Source organism: Panthera onca, chromosome A2 (assembly GCF_046562875.1).
Source record: "Panthera onca isolate mPanOnc1 chromosome A2, mPanOnc1 haplotype 2, whole genome shotgun sequence".
NCBI lineage: Eukaryota > Metazoa > Chordata > Mammalia > Carnivora > Felidae > Panthera > Panthera onca.
Window position 1 is genome coordinate 10,832,563 of NC_138340.1, and position 13,561 is coordinate 10,846,123.

The 13,561-nt window shown below is 42.0% G+C and overlaps 1 protein-coding gene across 1 annotated transcript; it reads right to left on the minus strand.

Moving 5' to 3' along the window:
• Positions 1-3,910: 3,910 nt before the first annotated feature.
• Positions 3,911-4,900, minus strand: LOC144614157 (olfactory receptor 7A17-like). Its single transcript, XM_081790814.1, has one exon. It carries the CDS (start codon positions 4,877-4,879, stop codon positions 3,911-3,913), a length of 969 nt encoding a protein of 322 aa, XP_081646940.1. The 5' UTR covers positions 4,880-4,900.
• Positions 4,901-13,561: the final 8,661 nt, after the last annotated feature.

A 13,561-nucleotide genomic window follows, 5' to 3' on the forward strand; every position in this document is an offset into this window, starting at 1 on the left:
TAAAGGCATTTTGTGTTGTAATCCCATCTTTAAGTAGAAGAATTTTAAAATCAATTTGGAGATATTCGTCCTCTTTAGCTGGTAGGGAATTTCTCAGTGCATAAATACAAACGTGCTCCAGATTTTATTGTCTTTGACACATTAGCATAAGAAAAGTAATTCATCATTTGAATGTATGTCTATTGTTTATACTAAATTGTTGTGTCTACATGTCTACATTCTATCAATTGCATATTAACTCAAACATTTATTCTTTTTATATCAACACTCTTCAAATTTCACTCATTTCCTTCAACATAAAATAAGAGGTCATAAATGAGTCTGTGTTCATTTTTTAAATTTTTGTTTGAGAGTAAGAGCATGTGTGAGTGGAGGAGGGGCAGAGGGAGAGATTGAGAGAGAGAGAGAGAGAGAGAGAGAGAGAGAAAGAGAGAGAGAGAGAGAATCCTAAGCAAGTTCCATGCTCAGTGTGGCGGGGAACCCAATTCCACGACCCTGGGGGAAATCAAGAGTCAGACATTCAGCCAACTGAGCCACTCAGGTGCCCCATTGAGTCCGCTTAAAATGAATAAACAAGCACACAGAACAGCAGAATCCGATCCATAAATATAGACAATAAACTCGTGGTTGTCAGAGGGGGGTGGGGAGGATGGGTGAAGGGCAGTGGGAGGTACAGGCTTCCAGTTGTGGAATAAATGAGTCACGGAAATCAAAGGCACAGCAGACAGAATATAGTCAATGATATGGCAACGGCCTGGTAGGCTGACAGCCAGCAGCTACATTTGTGCTGAGCACCGCATAATGTACGGAGAAGTTGAATCTCTACGTCGTACACATGAAACTCGTGTAACGTTGTGTGCCAAGTACACTGAGATAATAATATTTTTAAAAATGATTCTGTGTTGGGGTACCCATGTGTAGGTGTGTTTATTTGAAATAGAAATGTATACAGAGAAACACACATATATGCATACATACAACTTTACAGGTGAGCATTTTCTTCGGACTCAAGGAAATATGTCCGCACACTTCATTTATTTCTTGCAACATCCATTTGAAGTTACGCTTACGGTCCCAAGTTACTTTCGGAAATAAAGAAGCTGAGGCCAAGGGAGATTACATTTTAACAATTGGATTAAGAAGTCATCAAGGTTGTGCATTTTCTTGAAGAACATCAAATAGGAACGTGCAGTAGGTACTTTAGTTTTTGTGTGGCTCCCTTAATTCATCAAATCATACGTTCTGAATAGATGCAGTTTATAGCACATGATTATACCCCCAATAAATTAATTAGAAGGGAAAAAAATCTAGCAGCGTATGGATCAGTGTGAAATATAGAGCAGAGGTAGCTGATACACCCTGAGTCGTGACAGGAGCTTTTTCTTCTCAGTAGGAAGAAAGCAAAGTGTCATATATGAATATAGGAACAGTAGATGTAAATTAAAATCATTCACTTTTGATATTCTTTTTTTCCCTGTAAAACAGAAGATAAAAATGCACTCAGAAATCGAGTTAACTGATCATATACTTGTTCAGAAGAGAAGTGCCCCGTGGTCACACATGACATCATGGATGAGCCTTAGGAACAATGTAGAGTCGGGGCGCCTGAGTGGCTCACTCGGTTGAATGTCCAACTTCTGCTCTGGTCATGACCTCACAGCTTGTGGGTTCAAGCCCTGCGTCAGGCTCAGTGCTGCCAGCTCGGAGCCTGGAGCCTGCTTCGGATTCTGTGTCTCCCTCTCTCTTTCTGCCCATAACCCACTCGCATCCTGTCTCTGCCTCTCTCAAAAATAAATAAACTTTAAGAAAAAATTTAAAAAAAAGAAAAGAAACAGTGTAGAGTCTCACAGCTCACTATAGACTCACAAGGAGACAAGCACAGCTCAGAACAATCGCCAACATACAATATCATTTGGTAATAAAAGCATTACATTAAATCATTTTCTTTTAAATGGCTTGTTATGCAGCAATGGCTAACTGATTCAATCATCAGGGTGAACAGAAGTAAGGACAATTATCATAATCTGCTTCTGACTGTTCTTGGTATTTATTCTTATATTTGAAGCCTGCATTCATGGTATCTCTGTTATTTCAGTTTAGTTCAGACAACTGCATATAAAACCTCTCACTGAGAAGCACCTTAGTGGCTCAGTCGGTCGAGTCTCCAACTCTTGATTTTGGCTCAGGTTGTGATCTCACAGTCATGAGATCAAGCCCCGTTCAACTTGGAGCCTGCTTAAGATTCTATCTCTGTTTCCCTCTCTGCCTCTTCCCCTCTCTCCTGCTCACTCCCCCTCTCCCTCTCCCTCTCTCTCTCTCTCTCTCTCTCTCTCTCTCTCTCTCTGAAAAAGAAACAAACAAACAACAAGAACAAAAACAACAAAACAACTACCTCTCATTGAGGTTCATTTCCCCATAGCCAGGAAAGATTGAAAATGTATGCATTATTGTGTTGGAAAACTGGTGTCCCTGATTCACATGACCAGACAGGAATGCAAGCTCCCTCTTATGTCATCCCTTGAGCATAGAAGATGAATAGAGTCCTGAGCCTGAGAAACATGTATAATGGAGGAAAATGACCATTCGACACCCCTTTCATGGTTATGACAAAATTTAGAAGGAAGGGTGATATATTTCTTTTACAACAATGAAAGCAGTCATACCAAAGGCAGCGTAAAGATTTCAGGAAGAAACAAGGAGATAATTCAATAAAAATAGAAAAATGTCAATCAGTCCTTCCCCCGTTTGGATAAGCCCCCTTACACATGGCCACCAATCCTCCATACTCCAATGAATACACGTACAGCATGAAGAATAAATATTTTAAAGAGCACAATGTGCGATTTAAAACTCCGCTTCATTGGGATGGGCACTCGATGTTGTATGTAAGTGATGAATCACGGAATTCACTCCTGAAACCAATATTGCAGGGTTTATTAACTAACTAAAATTTAAATTGAAAAAAAAAAAATAAAATTTTGCTTCACCATATTAAAGGGCATCTAGAGTCTCAGATCATATTCTAAAGTCAATCTATCTAAGTTTGTTGTTCCATGAAGACTTCTTTTGGAGACGCGTATTTGGTGAACGCTTGAGTAAGGTTGTGACAATCATACACATTGTGGACAACAAGGTACTAAGAGACCAGGATCCTAATGAGGAGAATAAAACCGATCTAGAAGACACATTAATATATTAAGTGTCCACTATTAAGAAGAGCAGTTAAGATACTGATATACAAAGGAGCTTCAGACATATAAGCGAAAAAACGTAGCCTCAGATATTGTTCTACTTTAAAATCATATATATTTGTCATAAAGTGTGGTGGTTTCCGTAGGTGGCGTATCAATCATGACAGTTCTTTTTGTTTGTCTGTTTCAAGTTTTTATTCAAATTCTAGTTCGTGAACATGTAGTGTAGTGTTGGTGTCAGGAGTAGAATTTAGTGATTCATCACTTACATACAATACCCAGTGCTCACTCCAACACGTGCCCTCCCTAATGCCCATTGCCCATTTAGCCCATCACCCACCCAATTCCGCCCGCCAATCCTAAGACATACAGAGAGCTAACCGGTGGTAATCGTGGCATTAAAAAAACACGTATGAAAGAAAAATGATTTGGTGTGACGCAGTCGTTTGAGAAAGATTATTTTTTAAAAACGTCTATGTTGCCTCAAGGTAAATGAACATTTCCAAATATTTCAGATCCATGGTTGGAAATAAAATTCAGAAAGTGGGAAATACAAGGGAAAATTCTGTAGGATATCAGAGAGAGAAGAGTTTCATAGAGTGACTTACATACATGGCATATGGAAGTTGAGGACGAGGAAATAAACGGAAAGAGCAATACTACATCTACAGTCTGAATAAAGACCACAGTCTCTGACCCAGAGGCTTTGACCCCTGCAATCAGAGGCACTTCTTCAATCTTATGACGATTGGCCATGGAAGGGTCTCCTTCCCAAAGAATGCTTTCAGAGCCCTTTTCATGTCTTTGTTCCTCAGGCTGTAGATGAAGGGGTTCAGCATGGGCGTGACCACCGTGTACATCACCGAGGCTGTGGCACTTGACCGTGAGCTGTGGGTAGCAGCAGAGCTCAGGTACACACCGAGCATCGTACAGTAAAATAAACACACAACCAACAGATGAGACGCACAGGTGGAAAACATTTTATACTTGCCCTTAGCTGATGCAATCCCACGTATAGAGGAAACTATCTTGGAATAAGAGTAAAGGATCCCAGCAAAAGGACCACCAGCTAAGAGGACAGCTGCAAAATACATCACCACGTTATTAAGAAAGGTATCAGAACAGGCCAGTTGGAGCATCTGATTAAGTTCACAGAAAAAGTGGGGGATATGCAAGTGTGTACAGAAGGACAGCCGCAACATCATTAAAGTTTGTAACAGGGAATTCAGGACACACATGATCCAGGACACCAGAACCAGCAGCCCACAGAGCCGGGGGTTCATGATGATCGTGTAGTGCAGGGGGTGACAGATGGCCACAAACCGGTCATAGGCCATCACACTCAGGAGAAAGACGTCCATCACAGCAAAGAGTATGAAAAAATAAATCTGTGTGATACAGCCTGCATAGGTTATGACTTTGCTCTGCGTCCGGATGTTCACCAGCATCTTCGGGATGGTGGTGGAGGTGAAGCAGATGTCTACAAAGGACAGGTTGGCCAGGAAGAAGTACATGGGCGTGTGGAGGTTGGGGTCTGTGCTGATGGCCAAGATGATGAGCAGGTTCCCAAACACAGTGATCAGGTACATGGAGAGGAAAAGCCCAAATATGAGGAGCTGCAGTCCTGGTTCCTCTGAAAATCCCAGAAGAAGAAACTTTGAAATTTGTGTTTCATTGCTTGGTTCCATGTGGTGGAGGTGACTTCTGGGAAAGAGGGAAATAAAATAACACAAATTTGTATTACTCACAAAATTGAAATGCTACTGTTTTTTTATTTTGCAGTCCAGAAATTCCTTTTAATATGTTGTGTACGGATATGGTCCCCTTTAGGGAATCATCGCTGCCACATCTGATATACTTTTTATTGTCAATCAGCTTCTTTCCTAAGAAATCATGTATTTTATACTTTTCCTGAGAAATGCTTCAATTATTCAGGGATATAAATTGAGTGCTGACCAGGTTTCAGGCACTATCTAGGCAATGAGTATAGAGTGCTGAAGAACAAAAATCACTAGAGCGATGGAGAAAAAATATGTAAGCAAAGAAGATAATTATACAACTATCTTTCTGATACAATTATCTTTTGATTATCTCACCTTCTTGATGGTGAGGTGTTCTGTGAAGAAATGGAAAACAGGGATAAAGCAGAGAGCAAATAGGGCATTTTATTTTAATGGCATTTAGGCAAATTCTGTACACAGGTGGCATTGGAACACAGACCTCATGTAAGACGGAGACATAGACACAGGGTTATGGGGGAAGTGTGTGCCTGGCAGAGGGAATGGCCAGAGCAAAGGCCCTGAGGAAGGTACTCGTTTCAAATGTTCAAGCGAGAAAGCAAAGCCAGCGCTGCAAGGGGAATGATCTTGAGGGACACTGATGACAGACTCTAACACACATGTGAGGAGGGATGTGGCCTCTCTGCGACAGCTGTGACCTCAAGGCACAGGGCCGTCCTTGTCCACACTGCCCCTCCCTCGGTATTCATCGTGCTGCAAAGCCATCCCATGAATTGACACAGAACCCCGTCTTGGTGCCTGCTCTTGACTGAGTTCTGGCCCGTGTATTGTGTCACTTTGGGATTGAGGAGTCCTGGCCCCTGTTGTGAGGACTGCTCACCCTCTACAAGTCACACATCTACAGGACACCATGGTCTTCTGGGTTGTGAATTTCCCTGTCCTCACAGCCCCCACATTCCTGGTTATGCTGGGAATGGATACAACCCAAGGAGACCCGATCAGCCATCTTTCCCCTGCAAAGTGTAGAAATGGTTCCCAGAATGCTAATTCTTAAGCCTCCCCTGGACCAATCACCATGGAGCTCCATACTGGAATGTTAATTTTCCGCTGTGATTTACACCAGAGTAACAAAGTCTGGTCAATAAATGAAAGAGACAGAGAGTGAGATACAGAGGGAATGAAATCGATGAGGGAGAGCAATGATCTCATAAGCTGGGGTGGTCCCTGAGAGACTGTGAGGAAGAAATGTCTCCCTTGCTTCTCCCCTGGCTACATCCCCTGATGCCCAGCAAAAATAAGAGAATGAAACAAACTTGTTTAAAAGACAGATAGTGATATATTCATGGTGTACTTGTACAAAACTATATAGATAAAAATATAAATAGATATAAATATTAACATGTCCGTTTATATTATACATCAAGAAAAACAAGCAAAGGGATAAACCAATACAATAAAAAAAAGAGGCTAGAGTGGGAGAGAGTCAAAGCATAAGAGACTCTTAAAAACTGAGAACAAGCTGAGGGTTGATGGGGGGTGGGAGGGAGGGGAGGGTGGGTGAAGGGTATTGAGGAGGGCACCTTTTGGGATGAGCACTGGGTGTTGTATGGAAAACAATTTGACAATAAATTTCATATATTGAAAAAAAAAGTCAGGCATTTTTATATCAAGCCTAGAAGACATTTTCCTGTACCTCCTGCATCATTATATGACTGATTTATTTCTATGTGATTGATAGGGAATGAGGTTAGCCCCTTCTCCCTCTTCTTATGTGGCACCTTTTCATTGCTATTCCTGGGCTTTGAGTAAAGATCTCTCTCTCTCAAACCCAATGGACACCCTCTAATCCTCATTCTGGATCTCATCCAACATGCAAAGGACTCCCCAGACCATGCTCTGTAAATCCTGCCGACACAATGACAGTCTCAATGCTACGCTGTAACATCCAGAAGAGCAGGGACTTTATCCTCTTTGTTCATTTCTGTTTTTCACCAACTTAGTTGAATATATGTTTACTATAAAAAGATATCAGGGGCACCTGGGTGGCTCAGTCAGTTAAGCGCCCGACTTCGGCTCAGGCCACGATCTCACGGTCTGTGAGTTTGAGCCCTGCATCAGGCTATGGGCTGATGGCTCAGAGCCTGGAGCCTGCTTCCGATTCTGTGTCTCCCTCTCTCTCTGTCCCTCCCCCGTTCATACTCTGTCTCTCTCTGTCTCAAAAATAAATAAAAAACGTTAAAAAAATTAAAAATAAAAATAAAAATAAAAAAAAGATATCAGACAATGAAAAGTTATAGAATGGAAAGAATGAAACGATCCAGAAACCAGGTTAAAATAGTAGCTTGAAAACAACTGTCATAAGCAAAGTCGGATGAAAAATAAAAGCAAACTGGAACAGATAATAATAGCAATCATTAGTAATACCGACATGGATTAATAACTAAATTGTGAAAGACTATGAAAGAATATGACATATAATGTCCCTAGAATGTTCTGGCCCATGGCAGATGCTCAGTTATTATTTGTCGAATGAATCAGGAATTAGGTCTCAGTATATAAGGACATTTACTATACGGCAAGGTCGTATTTCAGTTTCGTTGGGAAAAGATGAATTGCTAAGTAACAGCTAGAATAAATGGATATCTATCTGGAAAAACATTAAATAGGTCCCCTCCCTCAGACACGTTACCGACACCAGAGGGATAATGACTTCAGTGTAAATGTAACCATACAATATATCGAACATCAAGAAAACTGCATATAACATTCACAGGTGGGAAAAACCACTAAAATAAAGCAAGAAACTCAGCAGTAAGAAAATAGGAATATTTAAATCAAGTTAAACATTTTGATGGTCAAAGAATGTTTCCAAAGTCAACTGGGAAGCAATGATCTGAGGAAATCTTTTGAAATGCTAAAAAAAAGCAGGGGAGGGGGAATAGCATATGGCCATATAATAATCAGAAAGGTCATCAAATATATGACATTTGCTGAAATTGAGGGCCAGATTAAGAAACAACAGGAAATGTCTTCTTCACCCAGGAACCTGGGGAAAAAACTTAGAGCAGTGTTACTTTTTGTGTGGTTGGAACTTTTCTTTTAATCTTTATTTATTTATGAGAGAGAGAGAGAGAGAGAGAGAGCAACTAGGGAGGGGCAGAGAGAGAGGGAGACACAGAATCAGAAGCAGGTTCCAGGCTCTGAGCTGTCAGCACAGAGCCCAACGTGGGGCTCAACCCCATGAGCTGTGAGATCATGACCTGAGCTGAAGTCGGACGCTCAACCGACTGAGCCACTCAGGCGCCCCTGTGGTTGGACTTTTATGCGGGTAGTCTTGGGGTTACACTGAATTTGCTGGTGGAAAAGTGGGTATTACAGGTTGAAGGCGGGACCTGAAAGCAGCTATATTACAAATATTCATATTTTTAATGCAGGGTTTCTACGCCTCTGCCGATGGACATCCTGACCAGAGCCTGCCCAGTGCTGAGGTCTGAGTATTTTAGGATGTTTAGAGCATCTTTCAGGGTAAAGAATATGAAGGACTCTCAAAAGTGTTAGTAGCAGCCATTCTGCGAAACTGGCACAGTCGCTGAATAAATACATTCATTACTTACGCAAGCAAATAAACACAGTGATCACTTGCTCTGGACTAAGTTGAATTGGCCCCCAGGTGATGATGGATTAAGTTCTCGGACAACCCTGTCATCCACGGCGCACGGGGCTGTTGGACTCACCTGGCTGGGTGTCTGACGGGAAGGTCTCCGCGTGAAACTGAATTCCTCCCAGGACAGCAGGTAACAGGGACGAAGGCTCTGTCCTCAGCGGAGACGGCAGGGGGGAATGAAGCATCCGTCCCCAGCCAGAATTAGGACTCAGAACGAACAGACCAAAACCACTCGCCTTCCTGTCCAAGGTCGCACAGGCTGACAGGAGACCAGAGGGTATTTATACCTCCCTGTATCTGCTCATTAGGTGCATTTCCCTCCTTAGAGGGTACTCCAACCTCTAAGCATATGATTCCCAATGGAAAGCTGCTCTGGACATAAAGGATTTCTTCCTGATGAATCTCAGTTCCCAAAAGACTAGGTTAAAGATCAAGTGAATGCAGTTCTTTTCTTTTTTCTCCTTTTCCCTGAACTTGCCCTCTTCCTGTTAGGTAAATCTCCTAGCACGTTATCTCAGCTCGGAGTTACACTTTTCTCCAGCTCTAAGAAGGAAGAACACACGTGGATTATGTCTCTCTAACTTCAAAACCTTCACTGGTCTTGGGGACCCAGCCCTTCCATCTCCAGTGTCTCCTCTTCTCCTTCCCCTCCCCCTCTTCCTCTTCCTCCTCCTCCTCCTCCTCCTCCTCCTTCTTCTTCTTCCTCTCCTCCCCTCTCCCTCCCCCTCCTCCTTCTCCTCCTCCTCCTTCTTCTTCTTCTCCTTCTTCTTCTTCTCTGCCTCCTTCTCCCCCTCCTTCCTCCTCTTCCTCATCCTCCTTCTTCTTCTTCCTCTTCTTCTTCTTCTACTTCTTCTTCTCCTTCTCCTCCTCCTCTTCTTCTTCTCCTTCTCCTCCTTCTCATCATTCTCCTTCTCCCAATCCCCCTCCTCCTCTTCCTCCTCCTCCTCCTCCTCCTTCTTGTTCTTCTTCTTCTCCTCCTCCTCCTCCTCCTTCTTCTTCTCCTTCTTCTTCTCTTTCTCCTTCTTCTTCTTCTCCTCCTCCTTCTCCTTCTCCCCCTACCCCTCCTCCTCTTTCTTCTTCTTCTTCTTCTTCTTCTTCTTCTTCTTCTTCTTCTTTCTTCTCCTTTTCCTTCTCCTTCTACACCTCCTCTTCCTCCTCCTCCTCCTCTTCTTCTTCTTCTTCTTCCTCTATCTTCTTTGTCTTCTTCTATGGGAGAAAAAGTACCAGGGAGGGGCAGAGAGAGACAGGCAGAGAGATAATCATAAGCAGGCTCCTCACTCTCAATGCAGAACCTCATGGGGGCTCAATCTCTAGGTTCCTGAGATTGGGACCTGAGCCAAAATCAAGAGCCAGTTGCTCAGCCAACTGAGTCACCGAGCATCCCTAGTGTCTATTCTTTAAAAAAATATATTTTAATGTTTATTTATTTTTGAGAGACAGAGAGAGACAGAGCATGATCAGGGGAGGGACAGAGAGAGAGGGATACAGAATCTGAAGCAGGCTCTGGGCTCTGAGCTATCAGCAGAGAGAAGCACAGAGAACTGGGTTCTTCTGATAATAAACCTTGGGTTCTACACACACTGGCTTCAAGACACTTTTGCCATCACAATTAGGAATTTCTTACATTATCACAAGGTAAAAGCTGTCAGTTGGTCCCTTGTTATTAAATGTTTAATTATAACAGATGTATTTAAATATTTTACATACTACAATGTGAGCTTGACATCTCATAGGGATGTCAATTTTTATAAGCATAACCAAGGAAGTACATTTATGAGCTCCATTCTACATTGTAGAAATGGCGCTTGGTCATGTCTAGTCATCTGTCTAAATTTATACCTGAGTATGTGGTGACCCTTGAGTTTGATTCTGTCAGGATGCTTCTAGTTCTCAAACTCTGGGGCAGTGGTTCGCAGCCAGAAATGAATTTTCCCCTGGGATGTCTGTCAAGTCTGAAGGGAAGCTGCCAAACACCTACAATTCAAAGGGAGCACCCCCTAAAATATTATCCTGCCACAAATGTCGATCATAAAAGGTGAGAAACCCGGCTACACCGGCAGTTCTCCAACTTCAATGTGCATGTAAATTCACACAGATCCCACTACAAATGCAGAATCTGATCTCCCGTCCTGGGTGGCCCAGAGATTCTGCATTTCTACCAGCTCCTGGGTGATACTAAACTGTGGGTCTGTGTCTGTGGGCCACTCTTTGATTAGCAAGGCTGGGATCTTGTGTTAAAGACAGGTGTAGGTATTTTTAAGTCTTCTGCACCAAATGGTGTCCTTGCATGCATGTAATTTTGAAAGAATAATGTATTCACTCTTTCTTCAGTCTGTGTCAATTCTGTGCTTATTGCTTTTATAAGTGACAAAAATAATACATTTATGAAAAAGACTTTGTAGTGGGTAGAATAAGGCCCTTCCAAATATGTCCACATCCTAATTCCCAGGACCTTTAACATGTTATTTTTGATAGCAACGTAGGATTAAGTTAGCAGACTGAACAGGACTGTAAATTAGCTGCCATGGAGATAAAAGGATCAGCTGTGATTCTCTAGGTGGGGCTAGGGTAGTCAGGAGGGTCCTCCAAATGTTGAGGATGGAGACAAAAGAGTTGATGTCAGAGATTTTGAGAATGCTCTCCTGCTGGCTATGAAGGTGGCAGAAGAGCCGTGAGCCAAGAAATGCAGGTGGCCAGCAACAGAGACTGCAACTGGAAAGGAAACACATTCTCCCCTGAGCCTCCAGAAGAACCACAACCCTGCAGACACCTTGCTATTAGCCCGATGAGACCCCTTCAAAGCTTCTGACTCCAGAACTGTAAGAACCTGTATGTGTTTGTCTTCAGCAGCTAGTGTGGGAATGTTTTATAACAGCAGTAGGAATCTCACAGGGACATAGTCAGTAAAATTATTTGAGGGAACCGAGTTTAAGCATGTCCATTCATCAGCTTCCCTTGGTTAAGGTCAATTGACATTTAAAGAACCCACATTATGGAGAAGAAATTAAATCAACTTGGAGATATTCTGCCTAGCACCTGGTAGAGTGAATTCCTGGGGCATAAATGTGAGTGTGGTCTGACTCTGATGCTTTTGAGGTAGCGAGATAGGCAAGCAACTCATGATCAAAATTTAGGTCACTCACATCTTCTTTATCCATTCATCAATCCACGGACATTTGGGCTCTTTCCATAACTGGCTATTGTTAATAACACTGCTATAGACATTGGGGTACATATGCCCCCTAATGGATCAAGAGGATGTGGCATAGATATATATGTGTGTGTGTGTGTGTGTGTGTGTGTGTGTGTGTGTGTGTGTATAATGGAATATTACTCAGTGATCAAAAAGAATGAAATCTTCCATTTGCAACAACGTGGTTGGAACTAGAGTGTATTATGCTAAGCAAAATATGTCAATCAGACAAAGATAAGTATCATATGATTTCACTCATATGTGAAACTTAAGAAACAAAACCGATGAACATAGGGGAAGGGAAGGAAAACTAAGATGAAAACAGAGAGGGAGGCAATTTATAAGAGACTCAAAAATACAGAGAAGAAATTCAGGGTTGCTGGAGAGGAAGTGGGTGGGGGAGGGGCTAAATGGGTGATGGGCATTAAGGAGGGCACTTGTTGGGACGAGCACTGGGAGTTATATGTAAGTGATGTATCACTGGGTTCTACTCGTGAAACCAACACTCCACTGTATGTTAACTAACTTGAATTGAAATAAATAAATGTCAGGTGTGCTTGGGTGGCTCAGTCAGTTAAGCATCCGACTTCGGCTCAGGTCATGATCTCACAGCTCTTGAGTTCAAGCCCCATGTCGGGCTCTGTGCTGACAGCTTAACTTCTATGTCTCTGCCTCTCTCTGCCCCTCCCCAGCTCAGGCTATCTCTCTCTCTCTCTCCCCCCCTCTTAAAAATAAATAAAAATATTTAAAAATACAAATTATTTGGTTTTTTATCTGTAATATTTTATTATGTGTCTCTAAAAGAACTCTATTTTTGTCATGCCTGGGTGGCTCAGTGGGTTGAGCATCCAACTTTGGCTCAGGTCATGATCTTGTGGTTGACAATTTCAAACACCACTCAGGCTCTGTGAGATTATGTTTTTTTCACTTATATGTCTGAAATTCCTTTCTATATCAGTATCTTAACTGCTCTTCTTAGTAGTGGACACTTAATATATTAATGTGTCTTCTAGATCGGTTTTATTCTCCTCATTAGGATCCTGGTCTCTTAGTACCTTGTTCCACAATGTGTACAACAGTCACTTCCTTACTCAAGTGTTCACCAAATATGCATCTCCAAGAAAAGTTTTCATGGAGCAACAAACTTGAATAAATAGACTTTACAATATGATCTCAGACTCTAGATGTCCTTTAATATCCTGAAGCAAAATTTTATTTTATTTTATTACTTTTTAAAATTTAAATTATAGTTAGCTTCGTTGAGTCCAAAGAAAATGTTCAGATGCAAAGTTGTACGTATATATTACATTGTTTTTTCAAATAAACACATATACGCATATGCACATAAACACAAACTCACTTAAAAGAAATCTTATCTGAGTACAGTTGGCAAGAATGTTGCATTAGTTTCAGGTGCACAACGTAGTGATTCAACTTCTCTGCCCATTACGCGGTGCTCGCCACAAAGGTAGCTGCTGTCTGTTATCATACAAACCCATCCAGTATCATTGACTGTATTCCATACCCCGTGCCTTTTTTACCCCAAGACTCATTAATTCCATAACTGGAAGCCTGTATCTCCCACTGTCCTTCACCCATTCTGCCCATCCGCCCAAGTCCCCTCAGGCAAACCATGAGGTTTTTTTCTGTGTCTTTGTAGGTCTCATTCTGCTCTTTTGTGTGTTTGTTTATTCACTTAAATTTTTTTTAATGTTTATGCATTTAATTTTGAGAGAGAGGTGTGGGGAGAGGCTGAGAGAGGGAAAGACAGAGA